At 45.0% G+C, this 20,511-nt stretch overlaps 1 protein-coding gene across 3 annotated transcripts in view; it reads right to left on the reverse strand.

Moving 5' to 3' along the window:
* mylk4b (myosin light chain kinase family, member 4b) overlaps nt 1-20,511 on the reverse strand; it is a 185,530-nt gene that overhangs the window by 119,027 nt on the left and 45,992 nt on the right. For all 3 annotated transcript variants that reach the window (XM_041183349.1, XM_041183348.1, XM_041183350.1), the window contains exon 2: nt 5,076-5,347. In XM_041183349.1, coding sequence (XP_041039283.1) covers nt 5,076-5,294 — 219 coding nt within the window. In that variant the 5' untranslated portion in view covers nt 5,295-5,347. The remainder of the gene's footprint in view (nt 1-5,075; nt 5,348-20,511) is intronic.

A 20,511-nucleotide genomic window follows, 5' to 3' on the forward strand; every position in this document is an offset into this window, starting at 1 on the left:
GCTGCAGGCCTGAGAAAGATTACTGTCTGCAGACTGGTTTCAAAGTACTCAAGAAGCTCTTGGAGATCGATGAGAACTGCTAACAATCACACAGGCAACTTTTAAACACTTTCAGCAATTAAAACTTCATGGGAAACACCAACAACCCCTCTGAGTCCACATATCCTGCCAGTCCATGAGTTTTCTTAAAAAATCTCCTACCCACCTGCCCGTTGGGCCTGTGCGCTGACCCAAAGTTCACACGGGCCCCTCAAAATCCAGGACAATTGGCAAGTTAAGGGCCTTAACGAGACCTTTAATTAATGGCGGACGACCACCCCGCTGCTGAGCGTGCCCACTGACCAAAATATCGCGATGCTGCGCGCTGACATTGGGACGCTTGCGCGACATTTTAAGCGCTGACGTGCAGACTCCGCCACCCATGCGTCAGCCAGAAAATTCTGTCCATTATCTGCAGTTTCTTGCTCATCATATCTCAGCCAATTTCTTGTCGACTGATCATAATTAAGCCCCATGCTTTGCTCCCTCTGCTGGATTCAAATGTAATTTAAATAGTCCAGATGTTGTGCTGCAAGCCCATGTTCCATATTTCTGAATTGACTTGATTTGGTCAAAGCTCATGTTAAATTGGTGGCACAAAAACAAATGGCAGTTCCCTTTCAGTCACCATTCCCTGACTTCCTGTTTAGTGTTGCACAGTCAAAAGATCAAGTGCAGAGAAGCAAGTACAGAGCAACCCCTTACCTTCACAGTTGACATTGCTGCTTTCTTTCCTCATATCCCCCCATGTTCTTGACCGCTTCACAATTTGAACTAACTCAGCACCACCTAATCTACTGGACAGGGATAACCAGAGGTCATTCAGGCAGTTGTGGAACAGTGTGCATCAGGCAAACCAAGATGGTAAACAAAACCATTCCTTGTTCACATATCTTCATGCTCTTTTCTCCCTCTGGAGAATGGTGTGGAGTGTTGGAAGGATTTGCAGGCTGAATAACAACCTGATGAACCACATCATGACAACCCCTTCGGTGGTCGACGAGTCCAGGAGTGGGGACTTTGAACCCAAGGTCTTCCAGTTCACAGGCAGGGATGCAACCAAGTGAGTTGTGGGACCTCAAAAAAAGAACTAAAGATGTTGCAGGAAAAAAAGCTAAAATATTTACAGGAACGTGGCACAGCAATACCAGAAAGAACTAAGTTGTAAAAGCCCACAGTATGGGAAATGTGAACCCTTCAAGACCTTTATGAGTCAGAAACAGCAATGGAGCATCATTTCATTGTAACTGAACAGTTTCTCAGCAAATCTAACTTGAACATCCAGTGTTGATGAACACCCTTTCCAATACCTACCCCGATGTTACCAACAACTGGAAACAAAACCTCTGGGAAGAAATGGGAAAGTAGAAGTCTCACATTGAGAAGACTTACAGAACAATGCAAGTCAGTGAGAAGTGTCTCTAGCGACAGTGTTGAAGACACCCAAAGCAACCAGGGTGTGAAGCCTAGATCCAATAAGATGTTCCTTATGTTGGTGCATGTTAAAACCCAAATGCTGGGATTATTATGCTACTAAATGATCTAATATGTTACAGCTATGAAAAACTTACATGCATACAGCATTTTACGCTAACTCGGGACATTTTAAAGTGCTTTACAGCCAATGACGTACTTTAAAGTGTAGAAATTATTGTAATGTAGAGAAGCATGGTAGCTAATTTGCATACAGCAAAATGAAATCAACCCAAAATGAGACAAATTACTGGATAATCTGTTTTAGCAATGTTGGTTGAGTTATAAATGTTGCCTTGGACACTGGTGAAATTCTCCTCTTTGAACAGTACCATGGGATCTTTTATATCCATCTGAAATTGGGCATTGGTTTAATATCACATCCAAAAGACCTATGCATTCACTATTACATTGAAATTTTAGCCTTGATTATGTGTCTGGAGTGAGGTTTGAACCTACTGAGTGCAACCACAGAGCCAAGGTTGATAACCAAAGTTAAGAGTAACAAATTCACATATTTTACCATGATCTAAAGTCTATTTATCTTTAAATACCTCATAGCGGCACAGGAACAGAAAAAAAAACAGTACACCAATGATGTTGTCTCTATTCGATTGATCTTCCTCACCGACCTACCTTCTCACTGTAAGGATCAATCTCTTTCCCCTTTCAAACCCAGCTATAAGGCCTGTTATAATGGAGGTGATGGTGTTTCAATGCACCTGCTACCACTATCCTTCTAGGTGCTGGTGGTCACGGGTATGGAATGTGTTGTTGAAGAAGACAGTGAGTTCCTGCGGTGCATCTTGTAGGCAGTACATACTATAGCCATAGCGCACCTGTGGTCAACAGAGTGAATGCTTATGGCAGTGGTTGGACTGCTAATCAATTGGACTGCCTTGTCTTCTGTGGTGTTGGGCTTCTTGAGTGTTGTTGCAGCTGTCCTCATCCAGGAAAGAGTATTCCCTCACACTTCTGACTTGTGCCTTGTAGACACAAGAGAGATTTTGAGGAGTCAGGAAATGAGCCACCCAGTGCAGAATACTCAACCTTTGGCCTGTTCCAGTCACTTAATGTGGCTGGTTTTCATATTACTAACCTCTTAATCTGTAATCCTGGTTCCACCTATATGAACTCCTCTTGAATAGCAGAACAAATTGATTGGATCAGGTTCATTGATCTCATTCATCTACCTCAACTGTAAAGTATTAAAATCAATAAATGTGCACAACACAGTTAATCTCCTCTTTTATCAGAGCTTTGACAATATGCAGAAGCAATATTCTGCAAACAATTTGCTATACATTTTGTAGTTCTTGTATCTGTGGCCTGTAAAATCAACAAGTGATGGTAAGTGGAGTTACTCTTACTTTTGATGCTAGATCCCCAGCTGAGATTGAACTATGGAGCTTTTTAAACCACAATGTTGCAATAGTGTCACATCAACACAGCGTTCCCACTGTTGGGATAAAGACAGTCTGCCTCAAACTGTAAACATCGTTAAATTGCTTCTTGCAAATAGACTCTTGACCCATTAGGGAACGAAAAACTGCCAGCTGTAGTTATTGTACATAACAAAATAAAAAAGGTGCTTCTCTAAATTGGTAGCAGTGGGAGTGTGATCATTATGGGGAGAATTTTCCCCCCTCATTGTTGGGGGGGGGGTTGTGCGGGGATGGGTGGGAGTGGCCGCGAACCCAATCAGCGCCCCCGATCGGGTCCGTGCCGCCATTTTATGTGGGTGGGCCAATTAAGCCCTGCCCTATGTGATGCATGCCCAGAAGCGCTGAGCGCTCCCTGTGTGGGCGGGGTTTCCCTGAGTCAGGGCCTGCTCTCTTTCACGCATGCGCACAAGAAAGCGCAGAAATCTCCCTGAGGTGCAGAGGTACCTCAGGGAGATTAGTTTAAGGTTTAAAAATTTAAATAAAGAAAAGAAAATGTTTTAAGACATGTCCCCTCATGTGTCAGTGTCACATGAGCTGGGACATGTCAAGGAATATTAATGAAAATTCTTATTCAATTTGTAAACACTTCATGGAACCTCATCCCGCCTGTGGATGAGGCTCCATGAAAAATGTGAGGGCTGCCTGGGCTCAGTTTATTGGTTTAATTAGTTTTTAAATGGCTTCAATAGGCCTTTGACAGTTCAGTCAGCTGTGCGTCCACCGAACTGAAAATCTAAATGTCACGCGGTGTCATTGGGACGCACGCCCAACGTCACCCTGCGTCATTTTATACCTCAGCGGGCGGGCCCTGCCTTCGCTCACTGAGCTGAAAATTCCAGCCTATATTTACCTGCAGTGCGCAGCTACCATTCCTCCAGAACTCAGCAACAATTTGATGGCTTGGATAGTACAGAGTTGTGCAGCCAAGTTCGCACAACATTTACAAGCAACTCCTGTATCTCACCAAGTGACTTCAATATGCTATATCTGACAGTTTTGTTATGCTGTATTACAGGGGAATAAATCAGCACATTGGACTCATCGACACAGTGAAGAATACTTGGGAAGCACATTTTCTAAGGTTAGGACAACTTGCCAGTATCCACTGGGTTTGGCTGGATCAGGGAAGCATTGCGAGAACCAGCTGCACACAGAGGGCTCTCACAGTGTTGGACTGCTGCCCTACATGGAACCTTAGGGACCCAGCTGAACTACTGAAACTCATCTACATTTTGAAAAAACAAACACACGCCCAGGCACATGTAAGATAGTTACAGTCACAAATGGCACAAAAAAGGCAAGGACCCCATTCTCCATCAAGCTCCTTAATTCTTCGCAGAAATGTTCTTGCCTCTAAATTATAAGGTTATAGACTCAACTACCATTTCAATACTTGAGCATAACAATCCAGGCTGATATTTCTGTGCAGTACCAAGGGAGTTCTATACTGTCTAAGGTGAGACATTAAGGCGAGGCCGCATCTGCTTTCTTAGTAGGATGTAAAAGATCCTATGACACTGATTATAGAAGGTCAGATGAGTTATCCCAAGATTCTCGCCAATATTTATCCCTCAAACAACAGTGCCAAAACCGATTCCCTGGTCATTTATTTCACTGCTGTTTTTGGGACCTTGCTGTGTACAAATTGGCTGCATTCCAACAATCATTATCCTTCATGAAGTACTTCATTCACTTTGGGATGCCTGAGGTTATGAATGGGGATTTATAAAAAGCAATTTCTTCCATTTATAGTACAAAGGATTGATATTATGAAGCCCTGAAGGATTTAATTTACAGTGTATGGCCCTGACCATAACTCTAACAGGATTTTAACATTCTATTATCAAATCCACCCAGGGACTAATTTTCTATGGCATTTCATTTGTGTTAATTAATGCACAAGTCTAACAAGTTGCAAAATATTGACAATGCGTGCATACAAGGTGCGCATTTAAAAAATAACTTTCCTGTGAGCAAAGTGCATCACAGGTGTCTCAGGTTGTGTTTAGTGCAATTAAATCTTAGGGGCAATGTACAGACTTCTTTAATTAATCTTGCATTGCCTTGCATTCTATCTGCAAATGGGAGCTGAGGTTTGTATTCAGGAATAAAACTTACCTCATCGTCCTCAGTGTTGCCATCTGGCTCACTGGTTTTTTCTTCCCAGAAATTTCTCATAGTTTCCACTCTTTCCAAGTAATGAAAGAAAGCCATTTTCCCTAAGCTTCCACTGTTGGATCTCTTGTTGATTTCCTTCAACCTAGCCACCTTCCATGATTTATTAGACTCCATCAACTTTATATCTTCGTATCTTGCCTGTTCGTGACCACCTTTCATGTTTTTCCATAAATATCTCACTTTACTGACTTGCAGATGTTTCCTCTTGCACTCTGTGAATGAAAGAGAGAACATTTTTCCCTTGTTTCTGGCTGAAGCTATTCAACACATTTTGAGGCAAGTAAAAGATAGGTCTCAAAAGTGAAAACTAAACAAAAATAAAATCGACAATTTCACAATTTCTGTTGAAGTCAATTTTATTTTATTATGTTACCTTTATTTTGCTCTATAGCAGCCACACCTTGGTACAGATCCAACTTGCATTTGTAAAACATTTTTTTGAAAACATATGTGAGGAATATATTGAATACCAATAATTTTACCGGCCAATTCCTGCTAGCCTGGATGCAGGTGGTAAAAATATAGGTTAACCTTACTTTATATATTTCAGCAAGGTTTAAAACACTATTCTCTAAAAATACCAGTGAACTTCAGCAACTATCTTTGAGAAGGTGTACATTAACAGATCATAACAAACTAGGTTTTCCAAGCACTGATAATCAAATTCACTGCACTGTCATTTACTGTCATTAACATTAAGGGAGCAATCATTGACTGTAATTTTATGCTCCCCGGTGGAGCAAGCTGGCAGGCAGGGGATGTAAAATCTGCTGGGATGGCAGGGAGCGCTGTACACATTGCCTATCCGCTGGTATTTTACCAGCAGCTAGGTAGGTGTCAGGTGGCCTGCTTACCCTTTGGATGAGGAAGTCCTTCAGTGGCAAATTAATTGTCAACTTAAGGGCCTCCTCTCAATGCCGCACATACCCTGGTGGTCTGGTTGAGGGCTCGTGGAGGGGTGGGGAATCCCTCCTGTTCAAGCACCCTGTGCCCCACAGAGGGCCCCCTCAGTGGAAAGGGCTACCGCCGCTTGAACCTATTTATTTTCTCCATGCAGAACTAGATATTTCTGGAAAATGTATAGATATTTGCAAATCTTTGCCCCAGAGGATTAAATAAAGGGTAAAATGGATGATATGAGAGATTGTACATGGACGGTGTTAGGGGAAAGTTTGATAGACTGAGTGTCCTTTCTCGCTGCGTTCTTGTGAATGACCTGGTTTTATCAAAGCATGCAGTGCATTTGGAGGTGTACAAATCCCCAAGAAGCTGAATCTTGGGGGGATATGTAGATATTGCCTTAAAATTTGGAAAGATCTTCCGTGATTGGAATTGCCTCAAATCAGTCACCTTCCCTTAGGTTTCATTCACTGGAAAGAAGTAAGAATGGCCTGAATTAAGATCATGTCTACACAGGAGATGGTTGATGCAAAAACTCCAGACGTCAGGCAAATTCATTCATTTCATTTTGTGCACAGAGGAACAATACATATTTTGCACCATTGCTGATTTTTTTTCTCATAGCACTAATTGTGGTAAATCAAATCAATATGGCGATACGGGCATCATCACTTAATCCACTGGGGCAAGATAAACTGCAAGGGTTTCAATTGACCCCGACATGCCAATTGTTTATGACACCTGCTGGTGACTGACATACCAGAGACCGATATGTAATCGCTTTTCCCTAAACAAATTTCTGTTCTTGGGTTACTTGAGCAGGACAATTGATAAGCAGGATTGCTTTCACCAAAGCTATAACCTTAACCTTGCATTTATGACTCATTACATTGCTGAAAAAAGAGCCATGCTGTAGAAGCTTTTTGTCTTGTACTTATCAGATATTTTTACAAGAATACCAATAGTAAAGGGAACAACAATTTATACCGCATGAGTAGAGAGTGCTGATTTGTTGGCAAGTGGAATTCGATTAATAGAGTTGTTGTCATAGAGAACCAGGCAACAGTTAACTGCCAAGCTTTAGTTAAAATTCAAACCAGGCAAGTTGATTCTGATTGGTCAAGGCATTGCCATGGGGAATGAACCAGGGAATAGTTGTCCCCCAAACTTTTGTTTAGTTGAATAGAACAATCTGTGGACGTGCTCCTTTTGTCTGCAAGGGCAGGGCTCTTCATGTGAATATGTGTAGCATCTAGCACGTGTAAGTGAGCCACACTGTGAGCTGGACTGATAATCTTAAATTGGTTTACAATGTAATTCTTAGCATAATCAGGACTGTTTAGCAAGTGTTGTCCAATCACAAAATCACATCTAATGTTAGACACTATGGGGAGAATTTTCTCCCCATCGGGGGGGTTGGGCAGGAGTGGACGCAGGTGGGCATGCAGCCGATTGCTGCCATTTTGCATGGGTGAGCCAATTAAGGCCCACCAAGCGTGACGCACACCTGGAAGAGCTGAGCTCCCTTTGTGGGCGGGGGGAATAGGCTGAGTCGGGGCCTGCGCTCTTTCACGCATGCGCACAAAAGAACACAGAAATCTCGCTGAGGCATGGAGCTGCCTCAGGGAGATCAGTGTGATTTTAAAAAAAATTTAACAGAGGCAAAAAAAATTTTAAGACAAGTCGTCTCATGTTACAACGGGATCCGTCCACCCCTTCATGATATGCTGCCCATAGTATTTGTTTAGTTTCTCTGCCATTTCCTTAATTCCCCATTATAAATTCTCTTGTCTCTATTTGTGATGGATTTACATTTGCCTCTGTTAATCTTTTCCTTTTATACATGCCTGTGCCTGTGGAATTTTTACAGTCCATTTTTATGTTTCCCGCTAGTTTACTTTCATTTGCTACTTTCTTTCTTTATCAGTTTCTTGGTTCTCCATTGTTGAATTCTAAACTGATCTCAACCCTATTTTTTACAACTTTATAAGCCTCTTCCTTTGATCTAATACAATCTTCAACTTCTCTTGTTAGCCATGGTTGAATCATCCTTCCGGCTGGGCTTTTGTGCCTCAAAGGAATGTATTTTTGTTGCAAACCATGTATTAATTATTTAAATGCTAGCCTGTCTATCATCATACCTTTTAATGAAGTTTCCTAATCTACCACAGCCAATTTGCCCCTCATCCTCCTGCAATTGACTGACTATTAGGGCCTCCACTGCATCTCAATGGCAGGACCATTCTCACAGAGGGTGTTCACACTGCCATTAGACACACTGGAGTCAAACGTTCATAGATACAATGTATGGATCTATGGTGTCACCTCACTGCATGTCGGCATCATTCTCCACAAATCTGGCAGCTATGAGGGCCTCCCAAGCGCGCCTGCCTTGTCTGGCTGGTGCGAGGGCCTCAACCCCATCATCGTCGCCTTTGAAGACCTCCTCATCCTTGTCGCTGTCGTCGTCCTCCTCATCGGAGATCTGCAGTTCTCCCATCTCCTCCTCAGCCAGCTCCTCTCCCTGTTGCAGCGTCAGGTTGTAAAGGGCGCAGCAGACGACGATGCATGACACCCTCTGCGGACTATATTGCAGGGCTCCACCAGACTGGTCCAGGTACCAGAACCTCATCTTCAGCATCTGATGGCCTGCTCCACCAAGTTGCGAGCTGCAGCACGAGCCTCTTTATACTGTTGCTCTGCTGCAGTCTGAGGCCGCCGCATGGAGTGGCTTCAGCCACGGCCTCTGCAGGTAGCCCTTGCCCCCCGAGGAGCATCCCTGCAGCTTCTGTGGACCCTGGAAGGCTTCAGGGATCCGTGACTGACTGAGGATGTAGGTATTCTGCACACTCACTAGAAACCGTGTGCACACCTGCAAGGTACATTTCTGGTGGTTGCACACCAACTGCACATTCAGCGAGTGGAACCCCTTGCACCAGTCGATCACACCCTGAACCTATGGAAAACCTGAGATCTGGGCGAACCCAATCACTCTTGCATTCTGGCTACCCTGGTCCTGGGCAAAATGCACAAAGTTGAGTGCCCTAGAGAAGATGGCATCCGTGATCTCATGGATGCATTTGTGGGTGGAGGCTTGTGAGATCCCACAGAGATCACCTGTGGACCCCTGAAAGGAGCCAATGGCGTAGAAATTGAGCACTGTGGTCACTTTCATGGCCACTGGCAGTGGATGCCCTCCATGTTCCTGCGGCACCAAATCCTACAGTAGGTGACCAACCAGTTCCATAGACGTGCTCAGTCTTTAGCGACACTAGTTCTTGGTCATCTGCAGAAACGAAAGGCAGCATCTATAGATCGTGGGCGTCACTAGGTGCTGACCAGTGATGGCTCGCTGTGGCTCTTTGGTGGCGTGTGCAGGAGCTCCAGCTGCCCCTTCTTCCTGAGGTTGCTGCTCCTGCCTCTGTGCAGCCAGGGGCCTCAGTCGCTCTCTCCTCTGTCATCTTCATTCTCTGTAGGCCATGAGGCATACAGCTAGTTCACCAGGCTTCATGATCCTGATATATTCCTCCTGCAGGATGAAAGAGAGAGATAGGTGCACTAGTATGGGCGTACTAAGAACTGCCCTTAACAATTCCTGAAGAGTTCCAGCTATCACTTGGATGGCCAGAGTTTAGTGTGCTGCATGGCTGCCCGAAACCCCACCACCTCCACCCCACTCCACCTGACCGATTGGCAGCAGCTACGCCCATTGGACCGCAAGCTGTGCTCTCAGCTCAGGCGCAGGCATTCTCCTAACCCATACTGCGAGGCTGCACTGTTCGCTTGATTCTTGGGGGATGCTGACATTGCAAGGGGCTGTGAGCGCCTCCAGCAGTGACTGCTCCATGGCCAGCTTTAGAGTGGAGATTGTACAATGTGCCCAGTCGTCCAACTGTTCTGCAATCCACTAAAATGCTCATGACTTTGCAGTCTGTGCGCGGGGGTGGGTGGGGGGGTTGCAGGGGGGAGGGGGGGTGGGGTGTGGGGGGGTGGGGGGGGGGGAGGGTTGGTGGTGGAGGGGGGGAGGGGGGGGCGGGGGTTGTGGGGGTGGTTTTTGGTGTGAAAAGCTTTGGAGCACTTGGTGGCACTTTGCTGCCTCTGCATTGCTCGAGTGGGCAGATAAGCTAGAGGCCCGACTCCAATCATATCAATTGCTGCTCCTGAACTGTCTCAGTTGCAGAGGAATGGTCACTTTATACAAGGTGTCCCAAATGCGTGGCTGCTTCCCTCACTGACCCTACTCCCCTCCCCGAATGCTTGTGCGCTATATTCAACTGTAGGGCTGCCCTTAACCTCCCCCGCAATGGCCCTCAATCTTGAAGTCCAACATGCAACCCTCACAGGCGCTGCGCAATGTTACTCTGTACTCCCGGCTGACTTCCCCTCACAGTGCAACCCACCAAGTGCACGCCTTTTATGTGCTGTTGTGAAACACTTCGGCGTGTTTTCCGGCCAACATGGACGGACGATCCAGCAGGGTGAAGGGGGTTTGGGGGGTTGGGGGGGACGATTCCAGTGGACTGGCCTAAAAATGATATACAGATGTATTACAATGGGTTTCCCGACATCCAACGGTGGAAAGTGCAGCCTGCCACCGGCGGGCTGAGCGGACAATTGCTGCTGTGAAACTGATCCCGCCATATTGTCTGCTCACACCACCAAACATGCCCAATGCCAGTGGGCACAGAAAATCCCAACCTGTGGCATTGAAGCACTGACATAATTGCCTTTGAGAGAGAAGCTCGCCAACCTGTTGTAGAACCAGATCAATTTTTTTGTTTAATTGGAACCAATGGAATGAAACTTGTTCATACAAAGGTCAGGCAATCTGCCTTGCCAGGTTAGCACCCAGGTATAAAGTTGAAAATGACTCTAATATTTCTGTATGTGTTTCCAAGTCATTCTCATTCTTTGTTTTCTCAGTAGGTTTGCCCTCCCTTCTGTCTCCCCTTTCAAATGTTACATCCCCACTGTCTAAATCTGGCTGTCATTTGGTTTGTGTCGATCACTTCTTTGATCTCTGCATGTTTTTCTCTGTTTTTCTATTGCTCAACAGTCTTGTCACACCCTCTCTTTACTTGTTGTTGGCCTGTGTTCTTTTCAACTTTTGCTTTCCTTTTGTTTCACTAATCATTCCTCATCTGGCCCTCACTCATTATTGTCTTTTGGGTCCACTGCCACTAATATGCTCTTTTACTTTAGGATCTACATTCAATTTCCCAAGCCTGGCTGTGCACCCTCACCGAGAAACCACGTGGATCAGGATCTTGATGTTCAGCCATTTTAGGAGAGGAGGTTCTGGTGCCGCAAAACAGAGAGGTTGGCGGGATCGGGACCGGAGCCGTATAAGAGCAAATATTTTAAAAATAATAGTGCAAGAACACGAAAACAATTTAAAAATGGAAAGCTGAAAGTAAAAGTTGCGCCAATAATTTTTAAAGAGGTAAGTAGGGAATTATTGGCAAAGAATAAAAACTTTAAAATTTTAAAATGGTGGCCTAAGTATCTTTGTGCGACTCATTGTTGAAATATTATTGGCTGATAATGATGATATGATCGGCATAGTCCAATCAGCAAAGCTGTAATCATTTTACAACAATACAGCGATGGACTTTTACAGACACAGGACTTTTAATCAGATTTTTATTTAATAAATGCTGAATTCTATTCTACTGTTACTTTAAAGAGCAGCGATTAACTAATATGTATTTACATCCGGGGTAGGATTTTTCGCTCAGCGTGTGGGTGCGCCCAACACGGCTGAGCATAAAATAACACTCGATATTTAGGTCAGTGGGTGTACACGAGAGTCGGCAACGCACCGGCCGACAATTAAGAGGCCTATTAAGGCCATTAATGTATTAATTAACATGGATTTTTCACTGTCCGTCCAACTTTATGGTTGTTGGGCGGGTGAATTGGCCAGGTGGCCTTTAGAGTTTTGAGAGAACCTCATCTATGGGCGGGATGAGGTTTCCAATAATAATTTTTTTTTTAAAATGTTTGGGCAGAATTTTTATAATCTATGTGTTTAGGTGAGTGAGTCCAATGTGTGGACATTATTCTTCGCAGTTAAATATTTTTATTTGATGCTTTCAAATTCTTCAGCTCCCTGAGGCAGGTCTCTGCCTTCAGGAAGCTTTCATTGCGCGCTCCCCCCACAACCGCGCTGAATTCAGCGTTCGCCCTCCTCCCGCCCCCCCACCCCGGCAGCGCTGGGCCTTTCAGCCCACGTTTCACCCCGGATGACCGTTAGTTGGCCAGCCAGCGTGAAATTGCACTCGGGGGCTGATCGCGGGCGGCGGGCTGTTTCCCGGCCACTCCTGTGCCCACCCACTCCGCCCGCCCGCCCGCCTGACAACCTCAAAATTCTGCCCCAGGTTCTTTCAAACGGAGTTTGTGCTTGCACAGTTCCATTTTCTTTTTCTGTCAGATGTCAACCCAACACTAAGGTCATCATTCCAGTCTAGAATACATGAGGTCAGTGTGAAAATCACGTTACCCTACCAAAATCAGAATCCAAAAATTTTGTTTTTATTGCAGTAAATCAGATCCAGAATGTTTTCACTCTAAAGAGTATGCAGTGTCTGTTCATTAACAATTCCAACAGGGGAAGCCAAGGCCTGTTTTCTAATATTCAATATGTTTCTTGGCAAACAACCTGGAATTTCAATGTGCAAGACATGAAAGGCTAGCAACAAAAAAATGGAATTAGGAAATCGAGGCCAGCATATGCATAATTCTTCTCATCCAAACTCTCCAGATGAAACACACCATGAGTGCATAGAATAAACTTGTAGCAAACCAACAAATCAGGGATCAGTCACTTAACCAGAATTAGGAAGTGCGAATTGAAGCCTTCAGAGCCAAGAAATTAAAACCAAATGCATTTAGAAGCATTAAAGTAGCACTGAGACTATAGCAATTTATGTAAGCAATAAATCAATTCTGATCAGTAACATCAGGATGGTGAAAAGAACAGCACATTTCTGGACATTCATGGTGGTGAACTGTTCAGTTGTGGCCATGAAATTGAATTTTCATGGAAATAAAATGAGATGAGGACCAGCTTTCCAATTGCGCGGTGGATCCTTATTGATTCAGAATTTTAACACTGAGCAACCAGTACTTCAGAGGTAAAGATGCCAAAAAATGTATTGTTGATGTAAAGAGGCAGGCTAAGAGCTAACGTTGCCTCTGACCTGAAAGAGAAAGTTTCCTGATGTTTTCAGTGTTTCCTTTATGTTTGCCATTTAAGGTCATCACTTTTTTTTTGACAAATTCTAAATGGAATGGCAAAGTGGATAATGGGAATGTGGTTTTAAGAGAACTTTACCAGGTTTTCATTATGAAATGCTAAAAGGTAAACCCAACCCAGTGCTTGAATTGGTCCAAGCCAATGCAAATCCATTCATCACTTCAAGACTTTAGCTACAGAACCAGCACAAACTGATGCACAACTTTCCTCTGTCTTTCTTTATCTAGCTCCAGAATGGCCTCCAACAACTGCACAATTTACACGAGGGTGCTCTCCCCATTGCCATTACTAGAAGAAAAAGCAGTGAAAAAACAGCGGGTTCCTCTGATGATGTTCCTTTTCTAGCTTCATACACACTTAACTCAGCAATTACAAAATCCTGCTTCCACGTCCTTCAAATGAAACACATTCTAAGCAAGGAATTGTCCCAGATTTTCACTGTGCGGTAGCAGGCAGGAAAAAGATCATCTTACCTGCCAGGCGCAATGGCAGCTATTCACGCTGTACTGTCCATTAATTATGCTTTCCTGGGAACACGCCATCACCTCGTTGCTTCCTTACACTGGGTGGCATATTTAAAGTGCAGCCTGCTCACACCTCTCAGTGATTCCAGCCCAGGACGGCTGCACAGAATACCTGGCCCTGAAAAGCAAGTAGACTGCAAACCCCCAGTTTCATGACACGCCCCTCAGGCACATTGTAGACATAGTGGAGGCCCACTGTGATGTCCTTTAACCCGCTCTGGCCACAGGAGGGGCAGCAACATCACCAATCCAGTTTGGGAGGCAGTGGCAGCGGTGGTCAGTGCCAACACCCCGCAAAAGACGATGAATGATCTCCTCCGTTCCAGCAGGGTAAGTCACTCTTCGCATCATTCTCGACTCACACACCCACAACCCCATCACACATCCACAGGGCCCTCACTCACTGCCAGTTCAAGGGACATCACCATTCACTCTCTCACACATACCTTCATTGTCCTCAACCTGTCCATGGAACCACTCACCATCTACATATCCCAGACGTACTTATCATCTGGCCTGGCAGGTGTCGTACTTACAACTCTTTTCAGCTGTCTTCATGCAGCACATGCTGGCACACAACAAAAGGGAGAGCTCGCAGACTGGTGGAGGAATGCCTGAAATCAAGGTCCCCACAGATTTTGAAAATAGAGCATCCAGCTGGCCGGCGACAATCCGGACTGTTCCTGTTCTGCCGGTGAGGTTGGTGGTGCTCTACCAAGTGAGGATCCAGCAGTGCAACATCCTTCAGACTGCCATGCTGGAGTGATGCGTCCTGTTTCACAGGCCACTGCCGTGCACTGATTATCTCTTTTTGCTTTCGCAAGCACGGCTGGGAAACAGCCAAGAGAGTCCATGAGCCAGGTCCTCGACTCAAGCCCCAAAGACACCTCGGAAGAAGAGTCTCAAAGAACCCTCATTGATGATCCATCACAGCGCTCACCTACACCCTCCACCAGCATAGTGACACACACCTCAGTGAGACCAAGCTTTAGAGTAGGCCTTGGGGGTAACAATCTGGTGAGCACATGGCACTGCCTGATCCACAACGGGTGGAGACAGGGACTTCCTAGGTTTCCGGCACTTGGAAGACTGCTTGAGACCAGAAATCTGCTGAGTCCGAATTAGGTGACGAGCCCCTGGACTTGGTCGTACCTCAGTTGCTGGAGCTGCAAAGGCAAGCTCAGGAACGTCAGGAAGGGAGTCCATGATGCTCAGATTGCAAGGCATAAAGGAGGAGTCCGTCCGCCTTCAGTCTGAGATGATAGCATGGCATGCCAAGGCACCAAGGTCAACACTGGTAGGATGGCAGCTGCCATGGAGATCTTGGTCCAGGTCTTTGGGTCCTGCAGTGCTGCACGGGCTCAACTCCATTGCTGATGCCATAGTTGTTGTGTTTGGCCCTGAGATGAGTTTCCAGCCGCTTACCTGCATTATCACCATGTCTGCTTACTTTCACCTGAGTAACATTGCTTGACTCCATCACTGCCTCAGTTTATCTTCTATTAAAACTCTCATCTATTCCTTTGTTATCGCTAGTTCACACACCGTTGCCAAGCCCCCCATTTTCTACCCACAAAACTTGAGCTCATCCAAACTCTGCTGCTTTTATCTTAAATCACTATAAATCTTGTTTACTCATCATCCCTGTTTGGGTTTTGAAATTCAAGCATGTAAGAAAAGTTCTATCTAGGTTGTTGTAGTCATGTGACCTCTGCCATGAGGTACAGGGTTGGGGCAGCCATCTTACATTCAGTTCAAAGAAAGAAACTGTATTAGAAGCACTGTGCTTCTTTGAGCATGCAGCAATCTCTGTGCTTGCAGACTTTCACCAGCTTCCAGTCCAACCACATCTCAAATTTAAAACCTTCATCCTTGTTTTCAAACCCCTCTATGGCCTCATTTCTTCCCATAAATTTGGTCTGCTCCAGCCTCACAACCAACTGAAATGTCTGCACTCTTCCAATTCTGGCCTCTCCTGTCTCCCCAATTTTAATCACTTAACCATTAGTGGTCTTGCTTTCAGCAACCTTAGCCAAGTTCTGGATTTCCTGCCCTAAATCTTTCCCTTTTTCTCCCTTTCTCTCCTCCTTTAAGATGCTCCTTAAAACATCTTTGGTCAAGCTTTTGGCCATCTTTCCTGAGCTATCCTTCACAGATTTGGCGTTCTTATTGATTTCGCCCTTGTTAGGCATCTTGGAATGTTCTGCCATGTTATATGCACTATATAGATGTAAGTTGTTGATGGCGAACTGGCAAATATTTATCCCTCAATAGGGGGTGGACGTAGCATAGTGGTAATGATGCTGGACTAGTAATCCAGAAGCCCAAGCTAATGCTCTGGGGACATGGGATCAAATCCCACCATGGCAGTTGGTGGAATTTAAATTCAGTTAATAAATCTGAAATTAAAAGCTAGTCTAAAGGTAACCACAAAACCATTGTCAATTGTCATAAAAACCCATCTGGCTCACTATTGTCCCTTAGCAGAGGAAATCTGCCATCCTTACATGGGCAAAGAAACCTCCAGCTGGTTACCACCTACCGTCGCCCCTTGGCTGATGAATCAATATTCCTCTATGTTGAACATCGCTTGGAGGAAGCACTGAGGGGGGCAAGGGCACAGAATGTTCTCTGGGTGGGGGACTTCAATGTCAATCATCAAGAGTGGCTCGGTTGCACCACTACTGACCAAGTTGGTTGAGGCCTAAAGGACATAGCTGCTAGACTGGGTCTTCGGCAGATGGTGAGGGAGCCAACAAAGAGCAACAAGAACCAACGAACCTATATAACCTTGTTCTCATTAACATACCTGTTGCAGATGCATCTGTCCATGACAGTATTGGTAGGAGCGACCACTGCACAATCTGTGTGGAGATGAAATCCCGCCTTCACATTGAGGACACCTCCATTGTGTTGTGTGGCACAGCCGCCAACCTAAATGGGATAGATTTCAAGCAGACCTAGCAACTCAAAATCAGGCATTCATGAGGCACTGTGGGCCATCAGCAGCAGCAGAATTGGACACAACCACAATCTGTAATCTCATGGCCTGCATATTCCCCACTCTACCAGTACCATAAAGCCAAGGGATCAAACTGGTTCGATGAAAAGTGCAGGATGACATGCCAGGAGCAGCACCAGGCATACCTAAAAATGAATTGTCAACCTGGTGAAGTGAGAACACAGGACTACTTGATTGCCAAACAGCATAAGCAGCAAGTGATAGACAGAGCTAAGGGATCCCACAATAAATGGAGCAGATCTAAGCTCTACAGTCCTGCCACATCCAGTCGTGAATGGTGGTGGACAATTAAACAATTAACAGGAGGAGGAGGGTCCACAAATATCCCCAACCTCAATGACGGGGGGAACCCAGCACATCAGTGCAAAAGATAAGGCTGAAGCATTTGCAACCACCTTCAGGCAGAAGTGTCAAATGGATGATTCATCTCAGCCTCCTCTGGATAACCCCAACATCACAGATCCCCGTCTTCAACCAATTCGAGTCGCTCCACATGATATCAAGAAATGGCTGAAGGTGCTGGATACTGCAAAGGCTATGGGTCCTAATAATATTCGGGCCATAGTACTGAAGACTTATGCTCCAGAACTAGCCATGCCTCTAGCCAAGCTGTTCTAGTACAGTAAAGCACATCTTCCCAGCAATGTGGAAAATTGCTCAGGTATGTCCTGTACACAAGAAGCAGAACAGATCCAACCCAGCCAATTACTGCCCCATCAGTCAACTCTCGATCATCAGCAAAGTGATGGAAAGTGTCGTTGACAAAGCTATCAAGCAGCACTTACTCAGCAATAACCTGTTCACTGATGCTCAGTTCAGATTCCGCCAGGGCCACTCAGCTCCTGACCTCATTCCAGCCTTGGTCCAAACATGGAAAAAAAGCTGAACTTAAGAGGTGAGGTGAGATTGACTGCATTTGACATCAAGGCAGCATTTGACCACTTGTGGCATCAAGGAACCCTAGCAAAATTGAAGTCATTGGGAATCGGGGGGAAAACTCTACACTGGTTGGAGTCATACCCAGCACAAAGGAAAGTGGTAATGGTTGTTGGAGGTCAATCATCTCAGTTCCAGGACATCACTGCAGGAGTTCCTCAGGGTGGTGTCCTCAACCAAAACATCTTCAATGACCTTCCCTTCATCATAAGGTCAGAAGTGGGGATGATCGCAGATGATTGCACAATGTTCAGCACCAATCGCAACTCCTCAGATACTGAAGCAGTCCATGTCCATGTGCAACAAGACCTGGACAATATTCAGGCTTGGTCTGATAAGTGGCGAGTAACCTTCGCGCCACACAAGTGCCAGGCAATGACAATCTCCAAAAAGACAGAAAATAACCATCTCTCTTTGACAGTCAATGGCATGACCATTGATGAATCCCCCATGATCAAATTCCTGGGAGTTGGGAAACTGAACTAGGCCAGCTATATAAATACTGTGGCAACAAGAGCAGATCAGAGACTGGGAATCCTGCAGGAATTAACTGACCTCTTGACTCCCCAAAGCCTGTCCACCATCTATAAGGCACAGATCAGGAGTGTGATGGGATACTCCCCACTTTCACAGATGAGTGCAGCTCCAACAACATTCAAGAAGCTCGAAACCATCCAGCAGAAAGCAGTCTGCTTGACTGGCATCCCATCCACCACCTTCAACATTCACTACCTCCACAAACAACACACAGTGGTAGTAGTTTGTACCATCCGCAAGATATAACACTTACCATCACTTTGCTGATGATCGGGAGTAGATTGATGGAGCGGTGATTGGCCGGGTTAAATCTGTCTTGCTTTTTGTGGACAGAACATACCTGGGCAATTTTCTACATTGCTGGGAAGATGCCAGTGTCATAGCTATACTGGAACAGCTTGGCAACTCACCTTAGACAGCTCCTTCCAAAAACGTGACCTCTACCGCCTAGAAGGACAAGAGCTACAGATGCATAGGAACATCACAACTTTCACTTCCTCTCCAAGCTGCCTACCATCCTGACTTTAAACTATATCACCATTCCTTTGCTGTTGCTGGGTCAAAATCATGGAACTCTCTCCCTAACAGCACTGTGGTCTACCCATACCACATGGACTGCAGCAATTCAAGAAAGCAGCACACACCACCTTCTCAAGGGCAATTAGGGATGGGAAACAGATGCTGACCTAGCCAGCAATGCCTACATCCCATGAACAAATAATAAAAAAAATCAACATCACTGATCCAGATTACCTGGTCATTATCACATCATTATTTTTGGGAGCTTGCAGTGCACAAATTGGATGTCATACTTTCTATATTACAACAGTGACTACTTTTCAAATGTTCAACACCATTTACGGCTCCTCAGATACTGAAGCAGTCCATGTGCAAATGCAGCAAGACCTGGAAATATCCAGGTTTGGGCTGACAAGTGGCAAGTAACATTCGTGCCACACAAGAGCCAGGCAATGACCATCTCCAACAAGAGAGAATCTAACCATCATCCCTTGACATTCACTGGCGTTACCATCACTCAATCGCCCACTGGCAACATCCTGAGGGTTACCATTGACCAGAAACTGAACTGGACTAGCCACATAAATACTGTGGCTTCAAGAGCAGGTCAGAGGCTAGGAATTGTGTGACAAATAACTCACCTCCTGACTCCCCAAAGTCTGTCCACCATCTACAAGGCACAAATCAGAGTGTGACGGGATACTCTCCACTTGCTTGGACTAGTGCAGCTCCAGCAACCCTCAAGAAGTTTGACACCATTCACAACAAAGCAGCCCACTTGATTGGCACCCCATCCACAAACATTCACTCCCCCCACCACCGATGCACAGTAGCAGCAGTGTGTACCATCTAACAAGATGCGCTGCAGAAGCTCACCAAGGCTTCTTAGGCAGCACCTTCCAAACCCACAACCGACTATCATCTAGAAAGACAAGCGCAGCAGACACATGGGAACACCACCACCTGGAAGTTCCCCTCCAAGACACTCACCATCCTGACTTGGAAATATATCGTCATTCCTTCACCGTCGCTGGGTCAAAATCCTGGAACTCCCTCCCTAACAGCACTGTGGGCGTACCTACATTCAAGAAGACAGCTCACCATCACCTTCTTAAGGGCAATTAGGGATGGCAATAAATACTGGCCTAGCCAGAGACAACCACATCCCATGAATGAACAGCCTTCCTCTTTTTATTGAATTGTCCATAAAATATTTTATTATTTTGTTTAATTTTCCTTTATAATTTAATTTCAAAGTTTATCTTTGTCTTCCTAATTGTGTTATGTTGCTTTTCTCCTAGCCTCTCTGTTTTCTCTCTTACCATGCACTCCTCTGCTGTCTATATGCTTAATACTGACTCTTTCCTAACCCTCAATTGTTCGCTTATGACTTTATTCATCCATGGTGTCCCACTGGTGTTTAGTTTGTTCTTTCCTTTTAGCAAAATATGCTTCCCTGGACTTTGTTGAACACAGTTTTAAATATTTCCTATTGTTGTTCTACATCATTGTTTGCCAATATAGTTGCTCATTTTATTTTCCCATGTTCTATCCTCAGCCTCTCAAAATCAGTTTTCCTCCAAATTATGCACTTTGTTTTTGTCATACTAATGTCCTTCTCTATCATCGTCTTAAAATGCATTATGTTATGGTCACTATTGCCTTGATACTCCTTTACTT

Source organism: Carcharodon carcharias, chromosome 3 (genome assembly GCF_017639515.1).
Source record: "Carcharodon carcharias isolate sCarCar2 chromosome 3, sCarCar2.pri, whole genome shotgun sequence".
In the NCBI taxonomy this organism is placed as follows: domain Eukaryota; kingdom Metazoa; phylum Chordata; class Chondrichthyes; order Lamniformes; family Lamnidae; genus Carcharodon; species Carcharodon carcharias.